The sequence below is a fragment of the Balaenoptera borealis genome (genome assembly GCF_965194805.1).
Source record: "Balaenoptera borealis genome assembly, chromosome: 6".
Taxonomy (NCBI): Eukaryota; Metazoa; Chordata; class Mammalia; order Artiodactyla; family Balaenopteridae; genus Balaenoptera; species Balaenoptera borealis.
In genome coordinates, this window is record NC_138863.1 from 18,139,510 (window position 1) to 18,165,892 (window position 26,383).

At 56.8% G+C, this 26,383-nt stretch overlaps 1 protein-coding gene across 16 annotated transcripts in view; it reads right to left on the bottom strand.

Moving 5' to 3' along the window:
* Nucleotides 1-23,513, bottom strand: part of SPEG (striated muscle enriched protein kinase) — a 56,423-nt gene extending 32,910 nt beyond the window's left edge. For 2 of the 16 annotated variants that reach the window (XM_082396490.1, XM_082396480.1), the window contains exons 1-8: nt 16,337-16,450; nt 15,336-15,378; nt 14,382-14,411; nt 13,693-13,782; nt 13,274-13,610; nt 8,866-10,169; nt 6,892-7,035; nt 6,366-6,548 (exon numbers count right to left, since the gene is read on the bottom strand). In XM_082396490.1, coding sequence (XP_082252616.1) covers nt 6,366-6,548; nt 6,892-7,035; nt 8,866-10,169; nt 13,274-13,610; nt 13,693-13,782; nt 14,382-14,411; nt 15,336-15,378; nt 16,337-16,369 — 2,164 coding nt within the window. In that variant the 5' untranslated portion in view covers nt 16,370-16,450. Of the gene's footprint in view, nt 1-6,365; nt 6,549-6,891; nt 7,036-8,865; nt 10,170-13,273; nt 13,611-13,692; nt 13,783-14,381; nt 14,417-15,335; nt 15,379-16,336; nt 16,466-22,850 lie in introns of those variants that run through there. The other 14 variants (XM_082396493.1, XM_082396492.1, XM_082396495.1 and 11 more) reach the window with 12 other exon arrangements.
* Nucleotides 23,514-26,383: the final 2,870 nt, after the last annotated feature.

Below are 26,383 nucleotides of genomic sequence, written 5' to 3' on the forward strand. Positions count from 1 at the left end.
TCTGTCCCTATATCCCAGCCCTGCTCCACCCACAAGCCTGGCTCTCACTGTGGGAAACATAGTTACACCAGCCAGGGAGACGGCAGCAGGTGCCCCCCAAATCTAAGATGCACATATGCCCGCCATGTGCTGCCCCTACACACTCTGTGCCCTTGTCTCGCCTTTCAACACTGCTTCCAGGTCAGATTCATTTAATGGAAATAATGGCATTGGGGAGCCCACAAGTTGGGAAGCCATTCATCTCCAGACCAGTGCATCTCAACATCCCCTAAGGTGTCCCCAGGATGGATATAGTCACAGCCACCTGCATGAAAGGCATCACACAGGGCCCTCTACATCAGGGTTTCTCAGAGTCGTCCCTGAACCACCCACATCAGGACTACCTGGGAGCCTGTTTAAACTATAAATTTCTGGGCCTTACTCTGACCTGAAGAAACACGGGAAATTTGTTAAAAGGCACCCCCCAGGGTGATTCGTATGCACACAAAAGTTTAGGGACCCCTGGGACCCTCATGGGAGGAGGACAACCCAAAGAGGTAGTATCACTAAGTCTCACCTCACTCGGCTAACACACTTCAAGGCCAGGCTCCGAACCTTGGAGGCCTGGCTCTACAGCCCACATGCTCCGCACTGCACCACCGGGCCTGCGACCTGGCGCAAGGCCCCTGACTCACGGCAGTGTCGCTCGGAGTTCACCGGGCACCAGAATCGTGTGGAGTGCTCCTTAAATCACAACTCGCTGGGCCCCAGCCCCAGAGTTTCTGATCCAGTAGGTCTGGCTGGGGCTGATATCACGTATCTCTAACACATTCCCAAGGTGCTGACGACGCTCCTGGTCTGGGGACCACACTCTGAGGACCACTACTCTGTGGTCTCCTCTGCCATCCCAACCTCCACTCTCTCGTTACCCTTTGCAGACGCAGGTCCCGCCCAGCCTCTGCATGTGACCCAGCTTTTTCCAGGGCCTTGTGAAAGTCTCTACCCCCATTGTGCCACCTCACACACAGTCCCTGCGGTCCACTCAGCCCCTGACTGTCCAGGAGGGCCTCAGGTATGGCTGGAAGGGCTGACAGTGGTGAAGGCATAGTGATGTCCTCAGGAACCTTCTGGCTGGTTGGGATGACAAACCAGATACACACACGACTATACCAGCAAGCACGAATAAGGCGGCAAGAGAGGGGCAGATAAGGGCCAGACAAGTACAGAGAGCAGGACATTGCTTTTGGCTCAGGGAAGAAGGGAAAACTGATGGAAGGGTGGTATTAGAATTAAGAGTTTGGTTTAAGCAGGAAAAAGCAGGTTTCCTGGCAGAAGAAACCACTTGAGCAAATGCTCAAAGGCAGAAAGTGTGTGCAGAGAACTGTAGCTCAACCTTCTGGCTCAGAACTGGGTAAACAAGAAAGAAGTGGGACATGGCAGTGTTGGAGCAGGTGCCTCCAGCCACCCTTGGGTCATCCTCAGGTCCAGGTGGTCGAGGCCAGGAGTGTGGCCTTCACTCTGAAGGCAAAGGGGAGCTCCGTGAGGTTTCTGAGGAAGGAGTAACATGCTGGAGGTTCACAGCACGTACATAAAAGGTCTGGCTGTTCACAGCCGGCTCTCCACACACACCGTCTCAGGATTTCTATATATGTCTGCTGTGCAATCCCACCACGGAAGTGAGGGAAAAGAATGCACAGGCTGGCCTGCAGCTGGGAATTTCCGCAGGTGCTGCCGTGAGTATCTCCCCTTGGAAAAGGAGAAGGGCTGTGCTGAGAATGTTTCCGTTTTGGCTTAAAATGGACAAGGAAGCGGAGAGAATTTCACCTGGGCAGCCTGACCTAGCCATGGAAGCGGTTAACTCCCTACATGTGTTACTTGGGGTTGCTGCATGTTTAGATAAACTGGCGCCCATGGTAGATTAGGTCCCCATTCTTCTTCTTCTTCTTTTTTTTTGGCCTTACCGCACGGCTTGCAGGATCTTAGTTCTCCGACCAGGGATGGAACCCAGGCCCTCGGCAGTGAAAGCGCTGAGTTCTAACCACTGGACTGCCAGGGAATTCCCCACCCTCATTCTTCTGACAGCTGTGCGTGAGGACCCCCATTCTGAGGTAACAGCCTTGGGGGAAGGCACCGATTGGGGCCGACCTGCTTCTGGTAGACAGGAGTGGGGAGGGAGGGCTGAGTCGGGTCAAGGGACCACACTGGTTTCTTAGATGCTGTCCAAACCCCCATCAAGGATGGACAAAAGGGCCGTGAGGCATTTCAAGATCCTCTCCATGGGCAGCCACTGCCTTCCCAAGGGAAAACCTGTAATTCTGCAGCAGCCGGCCAAGACCCGGGCCAGGAAAAGAGGGGGGCAGATGTTGGTGCCGTGATTTCTTCTTCCTTTCCTTTTATATTCATGACCTCCAATAAACCACCTCTTTTCTGTTATGGTGGTGTTGGTCCTATAGGTGGGACCAGAATGAGCTTTGTTAAGCCTTATCCTCTGGCCAAAATGTCCTTAGCTAAATCATTAGCCCCACAGAGCCTCACAAATCTTATCAAGGAAGTAGCCCAGGAGTTACAATGACCCTTGCTTTGTAGATGAGAACACGGTGGCCAGCTGAGGGGAAGTATAGAAGCCAAGGTCTCAGCTGGAAAATTCTAGAACCTTGGGCTCAAACATATGAGACCTGGGCCTGAGGGGAGGACTGAAGGCAGCAGGATGGAGGCCCGGGTGCACGAATCCCCTATATTCCCGCTACTCCTGACCAGAGCCCGCGGTGGGGGTGAGCTGAGCATGGGCACACCAGGCACTCAGGGAAACAAAGCAGGACCAGAGCCACGGGGAAGGTGGGGATTCAGAGAGGAAGGAGAGGAACCCTCCCCCGAGGCTGACCCACCCACAGAGGGCATCCGATAGTCTCTGCCTCCCCACCCCCTGCCCCAGGAGCTCATGCTCACAATTCTACCTTAACCCTGAACCCTTTCAGAGTAGTGGGAAAGGGGATGGTACAGCACAGTAGTTTGGAGTACAGGTTTGGGAGACCCAGGGACAGGGCTTCATTTCATGACCCAGCCTCCCAGTGGCTTCCGCTCCTAGAGCTGAGCACCCCAGTAGGGTAGCCACTAGCTTCCTTAGACTATTTCAGTGCACTTTAACTAAATAAAATGGAAAAGTCAGCTCTTCAGTCACACTAGCCGCACTTCATGTGCTCACCGGCCGGCCACATGTAGCTAATGGCTACCCTTTTAGTGCATGTAAGAACATTTCTCTCATCGGTTCTATGATTAGTGATGCTCTGGAGTAATTTGCTAAAGCTTTCCAAGTCTCAGCTTCCTCATCTGTAACATGGGCATGATAATAGAGGCTACCTCCCAGTGGGGGATTAAATGTGATAACCCCATCAGCACAGGGCCTGGTACACACGAAGCATGCAGTAAATGCTAAGGAGTCATGTTATCTTATTCTGCCATCCACACTAAGTTTATCTGCTTCACAGGTGACTATTTCCATCACCCTAAATCACCTATTGCTTTTAACATTCTTAGGCAGATTATAGATGCTCAGTAAAGGCTGCTGGCCTTGTGCTAACTCTGTCACTTTATGCTTTCATCTTCCCATCTGTAAAATGGTAATATTACTACCTGAGATGTCCCTCTCCAACGGGTATATGTGGTGCAGTGCAGCTCAAGTAAGGGAAGAAATGTGAAAGGGTTTGGAAAAAAGTATCTGGCACTCTCCAAACACAAGAAACTGCTTAGAGATATGTAGCACTCGGCACCCGATTGGTGCTCAGTAAAGGCTTGTGTGATGGATGCGGGCAGCATTGAGAATGCTTAGCTTCGGTTAAGCACACCTCCCACACTCCCCAACCCCCCGCCCCAATCCACACACCCCCTTTGGGAGCGTCACCATGGTCTCCGCAGAGTTTATCAGTGGGGTGGGGCAGGCTGGGAGGGAGCCAGGGCTGGGGTGGGGCTGTCAGAGGCAGTGAAGACAGGCTCTGCCCCCCAAATCACAGCACCCAGGGAACTACCTCTTCAGTTCTCCCTGTTCCCGAAGTTCCCAACCAGGAACTGAGATCTGTGGGATCTCAAAAGCTTGTCCTGTTGAGGGGGGAACCCCAAGAGGGCACTGGGAAGCCAGCCCTGGTTAGCAGGGGGGGCCGTGAGGAGCAAGAAAGGGAGGTGGTTCCGTGAGGCCTCTTCCCACAAGACGCTATACACTCCCTCCCCCAACCCGCTCTGCTCCCAGCCACAGCGCACACCCCCTTCCCTTGCTCCGCCCCCTCACTCCCTACAGACTCCAGGCCTGGGACCCCCTCCCTTGCCAAATGTCTGTGCCACCCACTGGTTCCGCCCATTTCTGCTGCTCTCTGGGTCCACTGGTCCCTGTCCAGCTGCTCTGGACCAAACAGTGCCTTGTAGGGTAAGAAAATCTGCTTTTTCCACGACAGCCAAATCTAGACTCACATGCCTGCCCCTCAAGCCCTGGGGCCCTCCAGCCAGCCTGACTTACGGAAGCTGTTCCCTGGCCTGGCCACAACACCTGGTACAGCTGACTACTGGGATGAAGCTTTCTGGCTCCCCAGGGTGGAGGAGGCGCAGAGATGCTGTGATGGTCTGAAGACCCAGGGACTGGGAAATATGGAGGGACTGCAGGCTTGGCAAGGGCAGGGGAGGAGTCCCCAAGGCACAGACAGTCTGAAGAAAGGGCAGAAGAGGAAGAGGCAGTTTCCCAGGAACCTCGTGGAGACCCATGCTCCTGTGCACATCACCCCTTAATGACGCTAACAACTAACATTTGTCTACAGTTTTACAGTTCATAAAGCTCGTTCACACATTTGCCTTCATTCGTAAGGACGGTATAATTATCTCTGGTTTACAAACGAGGAAACTGAAGTGCAGGGAGCTTCGGCGTAGCGAATGCAGAACTCCCAGTCAAGTGCTGACAGCTGCCTTGCCCAAGCCTCCTTCCCAACCTTAAAAGGCTCCCAAATGGCCCCAAGCCAGTATTGGGGCAACCCGCCCACAACCCCGTGCCAAATCTCAGCCCAAGCCAGGTATTGACCGGAGTCCTGGAGCCAGGTCCGAGCCACCTAAGGGGAGCTGGGAGCTGAGTCAGAAGGCAGATCCCAGAGGTGATGGAAGGACGGAAGCATGCAGCGGAGGGATGGGTATGATTCAGCGTGGTGGGAGGGGTGAGGAGGAGAAAGCCTAACACATGGGGTCCTGGGAGGTGTACGTAAGCTAAGGAAGAGGGAGACCTGCAGTTCTGCAAAGCCAGACATGTGCGGCCCAAAGGATCTAATGCAAGACTGGGACTCAGGTCAGATGCCACCAAGAACTCCCTAATCGTGAAGGTGCTGAGGCCCCAGGACCACAGCAAACTGGGCTCTGTAATCTTGTCTCCTGCAGCACTGAGTGAAAGAAAGGGACAGAACAGTGCGTGCTGTTCCCTCTCCAGGCATGCCCGGCCCCGCCCCCTGCCCACCTAATTCCCAGGCTCCTTCAGGGCTCTGATGTCTCTCAGTCCAGCATCCCACAACACTGACCAACCACTTGGCTGTTCTAGGCACTGGGTTCATCTGCCCTGCACTGTCTGCCAACCCAGGTCCTCTGATCTAAGTTCATTACCCAGTGATAATGTCCTTAAGGGTTGAGTCTGTGACTTTTCCTTCTGGAACACCCCCTACCCAGCCTCACCTATCCCCCGCCCCACCACTCCCCGCCCAGGGCTAGCACCTTGTCAGGTCCAGCAACCTGAATGACTTGAACTGGCCATGCACACTGACACCAGTCCTCAACCTGAAAGAAAGTGGGCTTAAACCCAAAGGAAGTAGTCCGACACCAAGAAAGGACTTTCATAAAAATAGAAAACGAGGCAGCCTCAGCCACTGCCACCTCCCGAAAGGCGCTCTCAGCTGCACCTTCTTTAGGGCTCTGGGTTCAACAGAAGGTGCAAGGGAGTGGGGGAAGGTTGTGGCACTTAAAAGCATCTCTTTTTACTGTGGGGGTGGGGAGGGTGGCCGTTCTAGACAGGACATGGCCTCAGAAGACTCCTGATGGCTTTTAAGCCCTTTGAGCTGGGAGATTCTTTTTCTCTGAGACTCAAGAATAATTTGCTTTCTCCACAGGACCCTGATCAGGGAAATGCCATGGGAGGATGGCATTTAGATGATGCTAAAGACAAATTTCAATGACTTCATGAGTTGGCCCATCTGGCGTGTGCCTTGGGAATTTGGCCCCTGCCCTGAGGCCAGGGCCATTTAAAATGCTTCCACCAGAGCAGCCAACACAGGAAAACAGACTGCACACTGGTTGAGAGCCCAAGCTCCAGGCTAGGAATGGGAAGGGTCACTGCTCACCCCACCCGGCCCCAGGGCCCGCGGGCTCCCTACCAGGTCTCACGGCCAACGCAGCAGCACAGCTGGCCTGGCCCAGCTCGTTGGTGGCAGTAGCTGCATAGCTCCCTGAGTCGGCTGCCCGGGCCTCGCGGAGCAGCAGGGTGTGCCGCTCGCCTTCGGCCCGAATGAGAAGGCGGCCATCACTGCGCAGCGAGGACCCATCCTTCTGCCAGGACACTGTGCGGAAGCAGTGGGATAACTAGGTTGCCGTTGCCCAAAGGGGCCCACGGGGGCTCGCCCCACCCCACACAGAGCCCACGGCACTCCTCTCCCACCCTAGGGAAACCCGAGGAATGCCCCTCAGTCACAGAAGCCCAGGCCTGCCCTCCCCTCTCTCAAGGGATTCTGGAAAAGCTCCCCTAACACACACACAGAGAAGTCCAGCCAGCCCCATGGAGCAGATGATCTCCCCCCTTCACCCACCCTACCCCGCCCTCTGAGGACTGGGGTGGGGGGCAGGGAGGGGGGGGATCTCCCCTCCCTCTCTCCATCTTAGCCTGGCCCCAGGCCTAGAGCTCACCTTGGGGTGGGGGGTTGGCGGTGACAATACATTTGAGCAGCACATCCGCCCCCGGGGCCACCACCGCATTCTGCAGGGGGATCTCAAAGGCTGGAGCCTCCAGGGGCTCCTCTCCAGCAGACACATAGGAGTCATCCGAAGACTCTGCCGGAGACATGGGTGACAGGGTAAGGGGACACGGTCCCTGTGGGGATGACTCAGGGGGAGAGGGGGCAAACCCAGAGAGAGGGGCTTCTAGAAGGCAAGGGTTAGGGAGCAAAGGGCCTCTCTCCTGAATGTCCTGAGACAGGAAAGAAAGGAAGACAGAAGGGAGTTCTTAAACAGGACAGGGCGGCCTAGACTCTACAATGGTTTGGCTGCTCAATTTCAGCCACAGTAAGAGTGCTGGTTTCTGAAGGAAGACAAGGACTGTGCTGTGTATGTCTTTACACAAATCAGTCATCAGGGTTGGTAGATCAGGCCCTGTGTAAGGTGCTCTCAGGGGCACGAGACTTCACAAGCTTCCAAACAGACAGCAGACAAGCCAACAGCAAACCAAGACTTGAGCAATGATAGTGTCACAGGGCAACACGTGGTGAACTATCAAACTAGTGATGCCACTGGATTCAAAAGAGGGAGTGGCAGGTGCTTCCGGTAGCCATCTGAGAGGACTCATGAAGATCAGCTTAGATTGTGTTCATTCATCAAACAGTAATACTGCACTTACTGCTTACTCTGTACAGGTACCAGGGACACAACAGGAAATAAGATGCAGTCCCTGCTTACAGGAAGCTTGTACACACAAAGAGATCATAAAACTCCACTGTTGTGGCTCTCTTTGGATATTTTCTAATTCTGACATTCTATAAGCTAGATAAAGCACAGCGTATGTAGCCAAAAGAACAGTGAGGGTTCCAATTACGCTGTTTCCTGGCTACATAACCTTGGGCAAATTAGATAACCTCTATGCCTCAGTTTTATCTGTAAGATGGAGCTGATAAATAACACCCAACATCTTGCAGAGCTGACATACAGATTAAAATAAAGTAACATCCTTAAGTGCCCAGTTAACACAATGCCTGGGACATGGCTGTGGATATGCAACAATGTGGCTAGCAGGACCATGATCATCTCTAAAGATCTCTAATCATCTCTAAAGATTTTGAGACAGTAATACTAAAATGAAAAATAACGTGATTAAAAAAAAAAACCAGGGGTGGTATAGGCACTAAAAGAGATACTGACAGGGCATCCTAGGAGCAGGGGGTAGAGGTATCTGGCCTGAGAAAACAGCTGAGGTGGGAGCGAGTCAAGGACGGCTTCCTCTGTCTCGCTCCAGGAGTGGCCCCAAGTCGATGTTCAGTTAGGCAGAGTAAGGGGCAGCAAGGGCATTCTGGCTATTGGCCACCACCCACGGGAAGACTGAGAGACAACACACAGTCAGCTCAGTCATGCAGGGACTCAAAGATGGGAGAGAGGAGGCTAGAAGGGAGGCTGGGTCAGATCTTAGTAGCTATGATGGCTCAGGAGATGGTGCCGGGATGGGAAGGTAAACATTGAGAACTGGCTGGCCCAAAGCTCACCTGTAATAGGGACATGACCAATTATTTATTGAGACGGGCTTCTGTCTCTTCCCCCACAGAGGGGTGGGGGGTGGAGGGGCTCCTTAGGTTCCCACAGTACCTCCCCCCACCATTAGGTTCACCGTTAGGGCCAGCAGGCCACTGGACTCAGGGGGCCTATAGCAAACATTGGGCACCAGGTCTCTGCTCACACCTCGGCTCCGCCCAGCCTCCATCAAAACACTCTCACACTCTGCGTCACCAGCGGGCAGGTTATACACAAGGGGCCTTCACAACCCTTCACTCAAACCCGAACGTGGGTGCATGCCTTCCCTGGGAAACCGCACCCTTGCAGCTGCCTAGCAGCCTCGCTCTTCCCAGACACGCTCCCACCTAGGTCTCAGCACCTCTTCTACCCTCCCCGAGGCCTTACCGAGGTCAGGCGAGGTGGGCCGGGCCCGGCGACCTCTGCCCTGGCTGCGGGCCCCTCGGCGGTCCCAGGCCCCCCAAGGGCCGTCCTCCTCCGGCCCTCTGCGCAGCCTCTTCTCGGCCTCAGGCCCCGCCCTGTTCTTCTCCAAGGTCTGGGGCACAGCAGCGCCCTCCTGGCCCGGCGTGGCCCAGGGCAGGAAGCGCACGGCCTGTGGCGGGGGCTCCCGCTTCCGACCCGGGGGCGCTTTCGTCCTGGTCTCGGGGAGATCGGCGGCCGGGGACGGCACGGGGCTCCGGCACTCCTGGATGGCTCTGCCCCGGGTCAGCGGGAACTGGTCCCGGCGCCTAACCTCCTGCTGCGGGCCTTCCCCCGGCTCCGTCCTGCCCGCTGGCCCGCGGCTCCGGGGCCTCCCTGGCTCATCCCCCGGCTTCCCCGCGACACTGGGAGGGGGCAGCTGGGCGGCGGCGGCGGGGCTCAAGGCCCGCGGGGTCTTGGGGGTGGAGGGCTGGGAGAAGAGCGGAGGCTCGCCGGGCTCTCGAGGGGACGGCGCGCGCTGCAACGTGGCCCGCAGGGACTTGTGCGAGCGCACCAGCTCCTCCCGCGACGCGGAGCGGCGGATGCGGCCCAGCTCCTGGGCGAAGCGCAGCTCGAGGTCAGAGGCCTGGCTGCGCTGCCGCGTGCGCTCGTCCAGGGAGGCCGCTTTCTGCCGGAACAGGCGTCGCTGCTCGGCCACGCTGCCCGCCGGCCCTCGCAGCTCCTCCTGCGAAGCCCCGGGCGTGCCCCACGGCCCGGCGCCCTCGGACTTGGGCTGCTCTAGCGAGCGGGCCTTGCGCAGGGGCACCCAGGGCCGCAGGGGCGCCGGCGGTGAGTCGCTGCGCTCCAGGCTGCGCCGGCGCTCCTCGAAGAACTGCAGCTTGTCCAGGATGCGGGAGCCGGCGCGCACCAGCCTCGGAGAGCGGCCCAGCGCCGACTGGCGGCCCGAGGCCTCGCTCAGGGGCGTCTGGGGCCGGGACTCCGCCGTGCCCGCTAGCGAGGGCCCCGAAGACTTGGACTTTTTCCCTCGCTTCTCTTCGGCGGTGGCGTCCTCGGGCGGCACCGGCTCCCGGGTGCGCCGGTGGGGCGGTGTGGGGGGGGCTGGGGGCTGGACGCCGGGTCCCGGTGGGGGCCGCTTACCCACCCGAGGGGACGGTGGGCGCAGCAGGGCGGATTTGGAGGGAGGCGGGAGGGCCGGGCGACGTGGGGCTTCGCTGGCCGGCTGAGGCTGAAGGTCAGGCTCCTCCCTGTGCAATCCGCTCTGAGGGAGACTGCTGCAGGACCAAGACGAAGAGGGGCAGAAGATTCAGGGGGTCTCCCCTCCTAGACCTTCAGGTCGTGACAGGAATCGGGCGGTGGGCATGCTGGGAAGGCTTGGGGGTGACATGGGCCAGCCCCTCCTCCTCCCCCCGCCCCCAAGAGGAAGGCACAGCCAGAGCAGGTGCTGGGGAGAGGCTGGCAGCTCTGGCACCGGAAGATTGGGCTGGTGGCTGGGTCCAGGTACAGACTCAGTCCCAGGGGCTCTGGCCAGCCCCCTCCCCCCAGCCCCAGAAGCTGGGAAACAGCAGAAACATAACTGAGTGGTGGGAGAGAAAAGAATGAGGCTTAGCACCCGAAGGACGAAGTGGTGAGGGAAGGCAGGAGGGCTGGATGGGGAGGGGCCCTCTCAGGAATGCAGCCTCCCACTCATTCCTGCCCCCAGCTGGCCCCCACAGCCCTGCCCATCCTCAGCAGGACATACCCCCTTCACCGTGCCCCTGGAAGAACAGGCATAAGCTTTCCAGGAGCAATGCCCTTATCCCTGAGATTGCCTAGCACCTCGTCAGACCTGAGCCCCTCAGCAGTGCTAACAGCAGGTGGCAGGCAGTTGGGGTCCCTGGAGTGGGAAACCCAGGTTCCTGTTCCCTTTGATAAATCTGCCCCCAGTACAGGGCTTTGACTTTGTCCTGTCCCTGGGAAAGTTACCTTGAGTCCTTGAAAACCCCCCTAAGAAACACAGAAACTCCCCAGAGGGGTATGCTCCGAAATAACTCGGCTCCTGAATAACTACTGCATGGCCCTGAACGGTGGGTGTGGGAGGAGAGGAGGAGGGAAGGAGCTGGTCAGCCCAGAGTGCCCCTCTCACCTTCAGAGCTTTGATGCCCAAGAGCTGGGCTTCAGTTTCCCCCATCTGGACTCTTAGGGGCACATCAAGTATAAAAATTAGCAAGAAAAGGAATCTGAGATATTAGCGTCATACCTAACACATAAGAGACAGCTTAATAAAAACTTATGGGGACTTCCCTGGTGGCGCAGTGGTTAAGAATCCACCTGCCAATGCAGGGGGCACGGGTTCGAGCCCTGGTCCGGGAAGATCCCACATGCCGTGGAGCAACTAAGCCTGTGCGCCACAACTACTGAGCCTGTGCTCTAGAGCCTGCGAGTCACAACTACTGAAGCCCGCGCACCTAGAGCCCGTGCTCCACAACCAGAGAAGCCACCGCTATGAGAAGCCCGCGCACCGCAACGAAGACTAGCCCCCACTCGCCGCCAACTAGAGAAAGCCCGCGCACAGCAACGAAGACCCAACGCAGCCAAAAATAAATAAATAAATTTATAAAAAAAAAACTTATCAAGTGGCTCACTGAGTACTTATCATGTGTCAGGCATGTACTGAATGCTTAAAATGCATTGAGTCATTTAATCCTCACAACAGTCCTTTGCAATAGGGCTGTTATTATCTCCATTTACAGATGAAGAAACTGAGGCTTAAAGAGGTGAAGTGCCTTACTAAGGTGACACAGCTAGTAAATGGTTGGTGCTAGGTTGAAACCCAGGTAGTCTGGCTTCTGAGCCCTTGTTCCCTGCAAAATGGGATTTTGGGGGCACAGAAGGGAGGAGAAATAGTACGGTACTGGCCAAGAGCAGAAGTTCTAGGGATGCCCGAGTGTCAGGATGTTTTAAACTACCCGGGTCAGCCACCTACACTGCAGACCTCACCTCTGGTGGGGGGCGGGGATGCAATCCAGAGTGCCCTAGGGAGCAGAACCTCAGCCAGCCACCTACAGGGAGGCAGAGTCTACTCTGGGTGAGGGACAACAAAGTCCCTGAGGAATGGCCTCTGGGAACTGGGTGAGGCATGGAGAGAAACTGGGGACAGCAGAGGAGGCCTCTTGCCGGCAGTGTCGAGCTCTAGGCCAGCCTCTGTACCACAGATATCACTAAGGAAATGGGTTCCTCCGAAGTTGCCATAGCAACTCCAGGCTCAGGCTGGGGCCTGGCAAAGAAAGGCAGGGAAGGAAAAGGCAAGTCCAGGGCACGGGAGTGCCTGGCTAGCGCCAACCAGATAAAGCAAGGGTGCCTCCCCTGCGCCTGCCCCGGACCTCTCCCCTGCCTACCGCTAGCAACCTCAGCCACTCTCACAAAGGCCTCCCCCCACCAGGCCCTTTCTTTCTCCTCCATGATGGTACCTCCCCCACACACCCATACCCAGCACGAATCAGGCCCCCCGTCAGCTCCCCAAATGCCCCCTAATACCTCTCTCATCAGCCACTCCCCTCTTCTACCATAGCACTCCCTCCTGTATCTGCCAGCCTCCAATCTCCAAAAATGGCTCCAATGCCTCCCTCCAACACCTCTGCTCCTCACCACCGCCTACCAGGACAACCTTCAACCCCACCCTTGGGCATCTCCCGCAAGATCCTCACATGCCTCCACCTCCATCACTCCAGCCCTCTGCCTCCACCCTAGGCCCCCCCCATCGCCATTCCTCCCTGCCCCAGCCCCCTGCCTTCCACCCACCTCACATCCCCCTGCTTTCCCAGGCCCCTGGACCCAACTACCCCCTGACCACCTCGCTCGCTTCTGTCTCCTGGCTGTGCTCTTGCTCCCTCCTGCTCTCCCGGGAGCTGCCGTGCGGAAAGGTTCAGTTCCTCCCAGAAAAAGGCCCACATGGGAACAGGAATGTGCAGAGAGATGAAAAGGCAGCAGCTGCTGAGACAGCAGGCACGGAGGGGGCCCCTGGTGGGGGGGATCCTGGGGACAACTGGAGCCTGAATGGGTGAGGCTGGAGAGGGCCCCCGGGAGAGTGGAGATTTTGGAGGAGACCAGGAAGGGAGAGAGGGGTCCACGAGACCATGGAGATGGCACAGTGAGCCAGGACAGGTGGCAGCAGGAGGATGTGGGTGGTGACGGCACAGGAGGAGGATGGAGCCGTGTGGGAAGACAGAGTGGGTAGCGGGGGCCAGGAGTGGAAGCAGTGGGGGGGGGGGTGGAGAAGTGCACAGAGGGATGGATGGTGCAGGGGATGGGGGGGGTGGAGGCTGACGAGCAGTGAGGGGCAGTGCAGGACAGCATGGTAAGGTGGGACAGTGCGGGCCCAGGTGAGGCCATTACTTACACGTGGATCGAGAGCGCCCGTCCTCTGTACAGGCTGAATGCGCTGCCGTACAGGTCACTGGCCACCGAAAGGCTATCCTCTGACCCCCAGCTTGCGCCCACCAGATTAGCTCGAGACGCCCGTACCAGCGGCTCCACCCCCAGGTGCCGTGGCCCGGCCCCGGTTGCCTGTGCTTGCCTTGGGCTGCCCAGGTGGCGGCTGGTGCCACCCCTGCTGCCCGCTTCCTGTTCCAGGACCGTCTGCCCGCTGCCCCACCAGCTCACTTGCTCCTCTGAGGTGCCTGTCACGGAGGTCGGGGGTGTGTCCAGGGAGGTGCCCACCAGGGTGTCGGAGCCCCCTAGAGAAAGGAGCACAGTGAAGCGAGGCACCTCTTGTGGGAAGGCCGCCTGCCGGCTCTGTGAGTGCCCCAGAGAGCTCACCCGTTGGGGTGCTGAAGGCCCCGTCATCCCGAAGCTCCAGGCGCTGGGTGCCCTGCACGTCGCTGATGTCATCCTCGCCCGTCTCCGAGTCTGGAGCAGAAGGGGTCTGTGTGGGCAGGGCTCCCCTCCCTCCGACTCCAACTCTTCCCTCTGTCACCTCCTGCCTCCCCCACAGGAGGCTCCGTATCGCCACCGGCAGGGCTTCCAGCATCTATCTCCTCCCCCCCTTTTCTCCCCACATCCTGCTGCCCATCCTGAGAGGCGCAGGGTAACCCCTCCCGTGCCAGTCCCCTGGCTCCATCTCTGGGCCCCTGGCTCCTCACCCTTGCCTCCTTGGTGGTGCCCTCAAAGCTACCTACAGTCCCCCCTCCCGGCCACTTAACGGACTGCAGAGCTGCAGCCCCTCTCCCTCCTCCCCTGTCAGTGATACTTAAGTTCCTGTGCAGCCCCCCAAATAATAAGGTCCTAGGTTCCAAGGCTCTAAGTTCTGGGTTCTGGCACCCCAGGAACAAAGGGGAGTCACCTCAGAGTCGTACTGTCAGGGCACTCGACCAACCGCAGGGCCAGCCTGTCCTCCACCCCAAACCAGCCGGAACACATCAGGGTGCAGCTGAGGCAGGGCGAGGAGAGGCCGGGGTCGGGCAGGGAAGTGGGGAAGTGGAGGGCTAGGGCAGGAGCCAGTTTCCTACCGTAACTTTGCTTTCTGCAGGAGCGGAAAACTTCGCTTCCATAGGAGCAGCAGGAGAGAGACATGGACAGACTGTTATCAGAGGGTTTGTGGGGTAGGGCACGGTGGGCAGGCAGGACAGAGGGGCCATGAGGCTACCCAGTGCCCAGAGATGCCCTGTTGGGATGGGAGTCGGGGGAGGGAGACACCTGGGATGGGCAAAGCATCTCTCATTCACTGACTGCCTGCAGGCTCCACAGGGCCCCGCACTGGGGAGCCCATGTGCTTTGGCAGATTCTTCAACTAACTACCCAAGCGATTTGGCATCCTTGGCACTTTCACTGGTGCTCCCACTGGCCACACACACACATGTACACACATACACACACCTACTTGTGCTCGGCCCAGCCACAGACCCAGGCCCCCATTAGGGGTCAGGCCCACCCTCTATTACAATATCTGCATTGTGCATCTGCCTTGAGACCTCTCCTTTCAAACGAACCTCCCCATCTGTTCTGCATCATGATGTGACAGGCACCCTCTTCCCGATCCCTCTCTTCTACTGCTGAATGGTCCTCAGAAATGTGGTCAGGCTAGGAGCAAAGTTTCCTGGGCACATTTTTTAACTTCCCCAAATTCTATCAGGTTCTGTGCCTCAGTTTCTCCCCGGGTGCCATGACAAGCAGGAGCCGTGTACTGGTTATAGAAGCATGGCACTGAACTCATCCCCACAGGGCCCACATTTGGTGAACAGTAAGCCCAGGCCCATGATGGGGTGTGCCAGCTAACCCCTCACCCCCATTGCTAGGTCCTCTCTCAGCTGCAAGGGGCCTTCTTGGGTGGGTGGGTGAGTGTGGGCATGTGGGGGGTCCCGCATCTCATGGGCCATCTTCAAGGCCTGGGTGCCTCATGAAGGGACATGACCCAAGAGGAGGAGTGCTCATGGGTTACAGCAGGCAGCTCATGGTCCACGCACCATGGGTGAGTCGGCCAAAGGCCCGGCGGGAGTGGCCGGTTTTCTGAAAGAGAAAAGCCAGGATGAGTTGTTGAGGGGAAGGCTTGCTCTTGACCTCCCTATACCTCTCGTCCAAACCTCTATATCAAACAGAAAGTCATTCCAGGGGCCAATGTGGGTGGGGAAAGTGGAAGAGACCCCGGGCAGCTAGCTTCCCCTGTAGGGAATGTCTCCACTCTTCCTTGCCTGTCAGCCCTCCCAGCTGGAGCTCCAGCATGCCTCTGGGGAGGAGCGGGGAGGAAGGAGAGAGGACTAAGGGCCACAGGCTGGAAGGAGGACTGGGGACCTGAGCGACACCCCCCAGAGACAGAGGCTGACTGATGTGAAGGAAGAGACTGGGTGGGGGGGGGCGGAGGACATGCTTGGATGACTGGGAGATGGAGGGACCAGGACACAGATTCCTGCTGGGGGAAGGACAGACACCTGGGATAGGTGTCAAGAGGGCAGGGAGGGTGATGAAGGGGCAGAGGGCAAAATCCCCCAAAGGGCCGGAGCCTCACGAAAGCAGGAAGGAGGCCCGGGTCCGCGGAGGACGGGGCAGGGCTTGGGGAATGCACTGAGCTCAGCGCAGATCCCTGCGCGGTGCTTTCAGGAGCACCGGAAGATGGAAGGCTCCGGAGTGGGGGGCTGGGGAGAGCCAGACGGGGGCCAGGGGTTGGACAGAGACGAGAGGTGGCACAGAAGCCCGTGGGCGCTCCACGCCGAGGGCTGCTGCGGGGGCCTCCCCGGTGGTCGCGGGGATCGCGGGCGCTGGAGGGGTCTGCGCTTGGGCGAGGGGAGGGGCCTGACGCAGGCTGGGGAGCCCCCCGGAGCGCGCCCGGCCCGCGGCCTCGGGGACCGGGGTTGGGCAGGCGCGGCTCCGGCGCCCCCTCCCCGGGCCCGGCCGCGGCGACCCGCCCTCCCTCCGGGGCGCCCAGCCCTTCCTGCCCCCTCCCTGCGCCGCCCGCCCCCAGAGCCCTCACCTGGAAACGCTTCTTCACCCACAGCTTCTTCATGGCGGGGGAGGGGGCCGGGCCGGCGGCCGGGCGAGGAGGGGACGGGCGGGGGCGGGGCGGAGTCGGAGGCGGGGCCGGGGGCGAGGCGGGGAGCGGGCGGGGGCCGGCGCCGGTGGCGGAAGGAGCCTCGGGGCCGCGGGAGCCCAGGCGGGGGGAAGGCGGCAGCGGCGGCGGCGGCGGCCGGAGCCGGCCCTTCCCCCGCCAGCCCGCACCCCCCCCACCGGACGCCCCTTCCCTCGCCTGCTCCCCTGCGTCCCCTGGGGCGACGATCACCTGCCTCGCGGCCCCCCCGCCCCGCATCGGCACTTGGGGAAACTGAGGCACAGAAAGGGGTGCAGTGGCCCCTAGGAGAGTTCGGGCCATTCTCTCATTGGCCGCCCAACGCGGCGTCCACGCCACCCCCACCCGCCTCCAGCGGGGCTGCTCCGGAAGGTCAGCCGCATCCCCACTGGCTCACTCCACAAACATGCGCACGCGTCCGCCTTGCTAGGCAGTACCCAACACGCCGCAAGGCACTGGCGCCGGGCGGGGGCGCTCAGATCATACACAGGGCAAGGATCCTCGTAGTGACATATGCCCAGAATGCGAATCCCCCCAGGCTGCTTAGGAAAGCCAGAGAGGGCCCTCGAGTTCAGTGATGATATGTACTTTGTGCATCTTGGCGCACGCGCGCACACACACACACACACATACACACACACACGAACTAAGGTGCCCAGAGATGCTCCTATTATTCACACATATAACCCACCTTCTCATTCACAGGTGCGCACACTCACCAAATTTTCTTTGTCCTCCTCTCATTTGGTACCATGCATATTTTGCCTACACAAAACTACCCGCCCCAACAATCATTATAACTAAGTTCTTAAGCATTTATTAAATGACAGGCACTTTATAAACGTTACCTTATTGACAACAACACGGTGAGCTTGAAACCCTTATGAACATGTAACTGACTCCATTTAATTGATAAGTGACTAAGGCTCAGAGAAGTCCTATCACTTAGCCAAAGCCACACAGGTTCTGTGCCTCCACGTGTCGCCAGATCCAAATTCCCACCCCAGCCTGCACAAGTAGTGCCAATCTGGTTTCTGAGATGTGACTACTAAGTCATTATCATTAATGCTGACAGCATGCTTAGTATGTACCGAGCAATGTCCTAGGCACTTGATATAAATAAACTCATTTAATCTGTGCACGGAGGCACAGAGAAGTTACTTGCCCAAGGTCACAGAGCTGGTAATTGGGAGACCAGGATTCTAACCCAGGCACTGTGACTGAGTTACTGACCACTGTGCTATAAAGAAAGCCTCATGTGCTGATTGGTCAGTGGGACGCCTAACTTTTTTTCTTTAAAGCATGGGTCCAAAATAAATACAGAGCTAACTGATGAGTTTTGTTCAGCCTGCCCAATATTTTGTGTGGCAAACACGCTCAAATTCAGCTGCTGACAACAGCACCTCGCTCCTTTTCAGTTTCTACTTGGCTCCTGAAGTTATTTGAGTTTGTGGCCCTTTAAAGTTTTAGGTCATGTCTTGTACAATCTCAGTGCCTACAGGTGGTCCTGTTTCCCAGACCCCCAGAAGCAGAGGTTGCGCCTACAGACACACGCACAGGACATGCAATGAGAAGGTACGTGTGCGTGTCCACATCAGTTCCAACCAGAGGACCCTGGACTCACACAGGCGCTTTCCCTGCCCACCCCCAAACACACCCACTCACAGATGGGAGAGCTGACTGAGGAGAGGGGGTAACTTGAGCCCCTGTTGCCCAGGAGAATCCGAGGGGCTGGCACATTCCGTAGCAAAAATAACCAATGGGCAGCAGGCCTGAGTGACGGGACAGCTGGGCCAAGGAGAGGCCCATGAGATTCTGGGTTCCTGCTCTGGGCCTGCACTGCTCACCCATATAGGCCAGCCTGGGGCATGCTCTCAGGGCCCCAGCTGGCCCCAGAATGTCCCATTTCCCTCCAAGGCTGGGCAGCTGGGCTCCCCCGCCATTTCCCCAAACCAGACTTCCAACTTCTGCCCCGCCAGCATTTCTCCTTAACCAGAGAAAACCCGTCATCATGCCGTGCCTCATCTCTCACACAGACCCTCCTCTGAGCCAGACCCCCACTCCTCTCTCTCTCCTGCCTTGCTTCAGTCTTCTCCCTTCCTTCCTCCTGCTTACCCTGCTCTGTATTTCTGACATACTATATCATTTTCACATATTTATTATGTTTATTGCATATAAGCTATGTCCCCTCCCTAGAATGTCATCTCTAGGAGGACAAGAATTTTGGTCTTCCCCCTCCCCCACTTATAAATCTCAAGCACCTAGCACAGTGACTGGCACACGGTGGGCACTCAATACACATGGGAAGGGGCGACAGAGCTGCTGGTGGAGAGGATGGGGATGGGGGGATGGGGACTGTAAATCTTCCCGGAGCAGCTCATTCTCCCCCCTTCCTTCTCTGTTCTGACGCAGACCCTTTTCCAGAAACTGGAGAAGTGACAATCTTGCTTTCCACTCAGGATCTTCCTGGGAGGGCCTGCCTTAGCTTCAGGAAAGTTCTCCTGCACAGGCTGTGGCTGACTTCATGGGCTCTCTGTTCTTCCCTTTCTTCCCTCCCAGGGCTCCTCACCGCTCCCTCTCTGGCCCCTCCTCCTCTCCCTAATTAGGGCTTGGCATGAATGAAGGGGGCCACTCTAAATAACCATTCCCAACTCCATACTAGTTTCCTCCTGGCTTTTCATCCGGACATTCCACATTGTAGGTGAAAAAGATACTGCACAATCTACCCGCATGCAGTTCCTGGTGTATTCCCCACCTTTCCCTTGCTAACTGGCCTTCTCTCCTTCTCTCTAATCTCTCCTCTCCATGCCTTCAAGTCCCCTGCGTGGTTCACTACCATCTGTTGACCTTTGGTCCTTCTGATTGGCACCAGGGTCTCCCAGGCCCTGGCTGTGAGACTTCCAACTGCCAAACACGGTGAGCATTGTCAGCTTGTGCCTTCCCTTGGCTGTGCTCTCTCCTCCTTACCCCCCATTCTTCAGTGCAGGCCTCCCGCTCCGGTCACACATGCCCCAAGCTTTAATGGTGGTGCTTGCTCTGGTTACTTGATTGGCACATGGCTCCTCAGCCCATGCAAGTGGGAGCCTGATGTTTTGAGAGAGAAGCATGCCTGCCTATCTTGGAGACTGAGGCAGAAGACGGCTTTGGGGATATTGACAGAAGGATGGTCAGGATGACAGATCCCTGCCTCAGTCTTCCCACACTTCTCTTTCTAAGGACAGGCACTGTGGACCTAGACCCAGAGACCCAGCTTTCAGATCTGGTCCTGCCACCTCACTAGCCATGTGACCTGGGGTAAATTCCCTCTTTGAACCCCAGTTTTCTTATACATATAATGGTCATAACAGTAACCTGGGGCTTAGAAGTTTAAATACCAAAATGAGATAGGGTGCTTTACACATGACATATTCTGCAAGTATCCTGCATCTCTGCCATCTTCACTATTTCTGGTCTTTCCTCATTTCTGCACCCCAAATCCCACCCTCCTGTTTCCCATCCTCCAAACTCTCCTGCCTGCAGCCCTCTTGTCTCCTCAAGGCCCCAGCCTCCCCAAGCCATGCCAATATCCCTCTATCCCTGAGCTAACATCTCAGGCTTCAGGAGTGCCAGGAACCTTAGCATCACCCCGTCTTGCCGAGCCAGACAGCAATCCCAGCCAGGATACTGTCTTCTTCCCTCTGTAGCCAGGTCCTGGCTGGACTTCCTCGAGAACCCTGAAGTCCTCCTGCTGTTGATCCCAACCAAGAAATTTTCCATGAGTAAGTCTGAGCAATGCTGAGCTGCCTGCCCAACTGACCTTGACCAGGACCTGTCACTAGGCAGGGACTGGTGGAGGGCGGGCAATAGGAAGAAGAGGAAGACAGACTCACCCAGTCAGTCCCTCAACATCACCAAAGCAAAGCCCCTCCCTTGCCAATCATGTTGGAGGGGCATAGTAGTTAAGCATGTGGTTCTTTGCAGTGGGACAGACCCAGGCTTCCATCCCTGCCTTGCCACCTCCTATCAGTACAACCAAGATGCTTCATTTAATCCCTCTGGGCCTCAGTTTCCCTAGGGTTGCTCTGGGACTTAAATGATATATCAAAGGATACAATAGCATATTGCCTACCACACAGCAGCATAGTAGCTATTCATATTATTATGAATTATCAATACTACTAAGAATTATTACCAATTAATCATAATTATAAACCTGCTCTTGGGGCAAAGATTTTACCAGCATGAAAAAGTTCTCAAATGTGACTTGCTGAAGCCCAACCCTCTTCTTGTTTTAACATGACTGGCAAAAGGCCCCCAATCCAGTTCCCCAGCACCCAGGGTCTTTTCCTCACCTCAGCCTTTCAAACATGCTGTTCTGCCAGAGCAGCCTGGAGACCGTCCTCCCAGCCTCTGGCTAGGTATGCCCAGCCACAGCTCAGCTCTACCGACCATGCCACCCGGATTACAGAGGGTCTGGGGAGCTCTAGCATGATGTCACTCTCCCCACTTTGGGGGACAAGGACAGGTTAGGAGCCTCTCATCTTCAGAAAGGCCAGGGCTGGGCTACTACTCTCCATACAATGGACAGCTCCCCCTCCCTTTTCTCTCTCCTCCCTCCAGAACTTAAGAGGTAAAATGCCCCCAGAGCCCAAGCCAAAAGGACTGGGTTCTGAGTTCTGGGATGGACATAACTAGCTGTTTGTCTTTCAGCTAGTTAGCTAGTGATGGCCTCTCCCTCTGCTCTGGACCACAGTGTCCTCACCTGTAAAAGGCAGCCTTTGCACCTGCGGTTCTCTGTGGTCCTTTCTGACTCTAAACAAACGTTATGACACCAAGCTCCTTCTCAGCGCTTCCTCTCTCTGCCCAACATCTCTCTCCTCCAAGTTGTATTCTCATCAATCTATCTATTCTGCCTTTATTTATGTTCTATTTTCAGTCCCCTTTGCCCCTGAGGGCATCAGAGCAAAGACCCCCAAGGAGTCCAATCCTTCCCCAGCTCAGAGCTCTGCCAGGATGGGCCCCAGCCCCTGACCCCAGAAGGGTGCAAGGAAAGCCTTTACCTGGCCAAGTGCGAAGGCAGCCAAGAGAAGCCAGCCTTGGCCCTCTCTGTCATTGAAGAGGAAGGTGGGCAGGGCAGGGCTAGGGAGACAGTGGAGATGCTGACAGAGGGAGGCTGAGCCCCTGCTCCAGCTCCTGACACAGCTGCACCCTGCGGCCTTCTTTTCCCTCCAGCTGCTGAGTTCCTTCAGGATGCTAGAGCCCCCAAGTCCCACTGTAACCCAGGTGGCATGGTATGCCTCCCCCTCAGCCCCCAAGGATGTACCCTATATGACACTACCCAGCTGGAGTGAGAATTCCCTCTTGAAAATATCCAGGGCAGACTCAGTGACCCCGAGCTCTTTGCCATCTCCTCCAGCTGCAGCCTACTTCCTCAGAATTCTATTTCTTAAGACTCAGTCTGCTGAGGCTATGTCTTCAGCCTAGAGAAGAACTGGCTTGGGGCTGAGGAAGTCAAAAAGAAAGCCCAAACACTGACCCAAGGAGATTCCATCCTGGCCTGCACCCACATCAGCCCCAGCAGGACCCTGAGCACCAGGCCCAGTCTCATACCCCTCCCCTTCTGCCTTGGAATGTGGGGATCATCCACCCCTTCACCCACACAGGCAGGGGCCCCAACAGCGGCCTAAGCATCCCCCTTCCATGCCCTCTGAACTTCAGACAGACATGGCCCATGCACTTTCTATACCAATTCCACAAACCCCTCAACTGCTGGTACCACCAGACCCCCGCACAGCCTGTACGTGCACACGCATATGCACACAGGCGTGCTTGCATGTGGATTTTCAAGCACTCACCTCCATACATGCCTAGGAGCCCCCAGCCCTAGCTCTACTCCCTGATGCTCTGCACCCTTTTCGTACGTGTCCACCCACTGGCCTCCTCCAACCGGCCTGGTGCTGACCACACCAACCTGCCCTAGCAATGGCCTGTGAGGAGTTCTGACCCATCCCCTCAACATCGCAGCAGACCAGGGGAGCTGGCCTCGTCCTTCAGACATGCACGCACCTGTAAGAGGCTGATTAGGAGTCTCCAGTCTAAATTATCAGAGCCGATGAAAACAATTTCCCCAGGAAGCCTCCCTCTACAGGGAAACTAGGAGGGTTCCCACTATGGAATTCCCAGAAACGCCTGGGTGGGGCTCAGGCTTTGCTTACCAAATGCTGACCCTTAACCTCTGACCTTCTGTGGGGAGCCTCTCTACCTTGACACCCCTTTCCCTGCACGTTCCTCTTGATGGGCACTCCTGGGTCAGCACAGCTGACAAGCCAGAAATGCGGGAAGAAGGCTGGATGAACAGGTACCTCCCTGGTGTGGCCCAGGTAACCCTTCTCTACCTGTGGGCACCCCTCCCTGCCAGGCTTGGCCCCCACCTCCCCATTACCTCCGACCGGCAGCACTGTGAGAACAGCCTCGCAGGAGGCCTGGCCCCGCTGGTTCTGCGCCCTGCAGCTGTACACGCCGGCATCCCGCGCCCCGCAGCTCCGCAGCCACAGGCAGCTGGGCTCAGGGGCCGGCGCGGGCAGGAGCTGCCCATCCCGGAACCAGCTGAGGCTGGGCTGGGGCGTCCCGCTCACCACCACCCGGAGCTGCACGTCGCTGCCCGCAGACACCGCCGCGTCCTTCAGGGGCCGCAGGAAGAAGGGCGCCCCGGCCCCCGCCCCTCCGCCGGCCCCCACTTTGGCCCTCTTCGGGGGCACCCCGGGGCTGGGGGGTGCCCTCGTGCCCGCGTCCTCGCCTCGCGTGCCCCGGGCTTTCTGCATGGTCTCTGCGAGTTGGGCTGGGGGGACGCTGGAACCGGACGGCCACGGGGGCACCCGGGGGATTGTTGCCCTGGGAGATGAGTCCTGGGGGACCGGCGCCCTGCCTTCCTGCTGCCCGCCCGCCTTCGGCCTGTGCTACCCAGAAGGTCACCAGGGCGGCCGCGGTTGCGCCTCGGGGGCTATTTTTAGGCCCCCCGTCTCGGGTTGCCGAGGGAGCTGTGGAGGGAGGGGGCAGCAGAGGAGGGGACTTGGACTCCACTCTGCTCCTTCTCCCCCTCTAGGAGCCCCCATCGCCCGCCTTGGCTTAAGGGGGTCCCCGAGGACGTGTTCCAAGCCCCCTCCCCCGTGGTGTGCCCCACCCCCCAGCCACCCACTCATGGAGTCAGGTTACCCTTGGGCTCAATCCCATTTCCCTGCCTCCCTCCTCTCAGGCCCCTGATTCCCAGCCCCACGCGGCTGCGGGAGAGGGAGAGGAGGTCCTGGGTGAGACCTCTGAGAGGCAGATGGGCAGGCAGGCCCAAGCGGAGGTGAGCAGACCCTGGGGAAGAGGGACCAGTGGCCTCCCACAGCCTCCAGGACAGCCGTGGTGAACAGTAAGACCTGGAGCAGGAGTCAGGTGGACTGGCTCCCAGCTAGTCCTGCCCTTACTTACTGGGTGACATCAAACTTCTCTCAACCTCCAAGTCCTCATTTGTAAAAAATGAGTAGTTGTATAGAGTTGCAACAGGCAGAGAAGAGTGGGAAGGATGTTCCAGGCAGAGGGAAGAGCGTGACCAAAATCAGAGCATGATGAATGTAGATGACGTGTGCTAAGGATCAGAGGAGTTTGGGGACTTCCCTGGCGGTCCAGTGGTTAGGACTCGGCGGTTTCATTTCCGAGGGCGCAGGGTTTGAACCCTAGTCGGGGGACTAAGATCCCTCAAGCCCCATGGCGAAGCCAAAAAAAGAATCAGAGGAGTTTGGAGGGATTGAACCGCAGTGGGGTGAGGTGAGTAGAGGTGAGAGGTGGGGTCTGACAAGAGGACATTTGCTTGCTAAGGTCTCTATCCTGATGGCTGATGGGGGCCACTGCAGGGCGTTAAACAGTAGGAGAATGTGGTCAGAGGTGTGTTTTAGAAGGATCCCTCTAGCAGCCACAGTGTGGAGGGTGGATTCGAGATGGGAGATGTGGAAGGCAGTTAGACCCATGGTTCTCAAAATATGGCCTCTGTTAAAAATACAGATTTCCAGGCTCCACTCCCACAGGTGCAGGTTCAATGTGGGGCGCTGGGAGGGCTCAGGAACTGGTACATCAGTAGCCCAGTGACTCTGATGCATCTAAGAGTTGTACCTTGAGAAACATCAAGATAGGACATTACTGCTTTTAAAAGTCTAAGTGAGACTTTTGTGATGAGACAGTCTGTATCTTGACTCTGGTGGTAGTCATATGAATCTACACATGCAATAAAATTGCACAGAACTAAATGCACGTGCGCACACACACACGCAAACACACACACACACACACACACACACACACACACTGAGTGCACAAATTGGTAAAACCTGAAGAAGGTGGGCTATATCAATGGCAGTTTCCTGGTTGTGAAAACAGATGGGGGAAACCATTGGGGGAAAACAGATGAATGATATACAGGATCTCTCTGTATTGGGTTTTTTAAAAAGTATTTTTTTATTTGGCTGCGCGAGGCCTTAGTTGCAGATGTGGGATCTTTTAGTTGTAGCATACGACCTCTTAGTTGCGTCATGTGGGATCTAGTTCCCTGACCAGGGATCAAACCTGGGCCCCCTGCATTGGGAGTGTGGAGCCTTAATCACTGGGCCACCAGGGAAGTCCCTCTGTATTGTTTCTAGTTCACATAACTGCATGTGAATCTACAATTATCACAAAAAGTTTAAAAAGATGTTTAGGGGCTTCCCTGGTGGCGCAGTGGTTGAGAATCTGTCTGCCAATGCAGGAGACACGGGTTCAAGCCCTGGTCTGGGAGGATCCCACATGCCGTGGAGCAACTAGGCCCGTGCACCACAGCTACTGAGCCTGCGCGTCTGGAGCCTGTGCCCCGCAACAAGAGAGGCCGCGACAGTGAAAGGCCCGCGCACCGCGATGAAGAGTGGCCCCCGCTCGCCGCAACTAGAGAAAGCCCTCACACAGAAACGAAGACCCAACACAGCCAAAAATAAAAATAAATAAATAAATAAAAAATTAAATAAAAAAAAAAAAGATGTTTAGGTGAGAGACGCAGGCCTGACCTTGAGCCCTGAGGGATGAAGCCTGGGAAAGGCAGGGAGGAGCCAAAGGAGGAGCCGGGAGTCATTAGATGGAGAAAGGTACTCTTATTCACCCCCCATGCCCCCCACCCCGTCATTCTGGGAGGCCCAAGTCAAAGTGTGCTTGTGTCTGTGTGTGCATGGAGAGGTCAGAGAAGAAACAATTTAAATTCTGAATTATGCCTACAGGGACCAAGAGCCTTGAGGAATAAAACCTTTGGTTTTAGCTTACATACATTAAAGCTTACTCTTTGCGATGTACAGTTCTCCTGGTTTTGACACATGCAGACAACTGTGCATCTGCTACCCCAGGACCGTACAGGACAGTCTCTTCACCCTAAAGATCGTCTGGAGCCTCCCCTTTGTAGTCAACCTCGCCCCCTCCCCAACCGAGGCACCCACTGATGCTGAATTGAATTCTTAAATGTAAATTGAATTCTAAAAAGTAAAAATGTGGGGGAAGACATTGTAAGCAGATGGAACACCAAGACCAAAGGATTTGGGACTTCCCTGTGGCGCAGTGGTTGAGAATCTGCCTGCCAATGCAGGGGACACGGGTTCGAGCCCTGGTCTGGGAAGATCCCACATGCCACGGAGCGACTAGGCCCGTGTGCCACGATTACTGAGCCTGAGCATCTGGAGCCTGTGCTCCGCAACAAGAGAGGCCGCAATAGTGAGAGGCCCGCGCACCTCAATAGTGAGAGGCCCGCGCACCGCGATGAAGAGTGGCCCCCACTTGCCACAACTAGAGAAAGCCCTCGCACAGAAACGAAGACCCAACACAGCCATAAATAAATAAATAAATTTAAAAAAAAAAGACCAAAGGATTCAAGACTGTTTTTAAAAACCAATAATCCAAAACTTCCTACCACTGTGCCTCAACAAT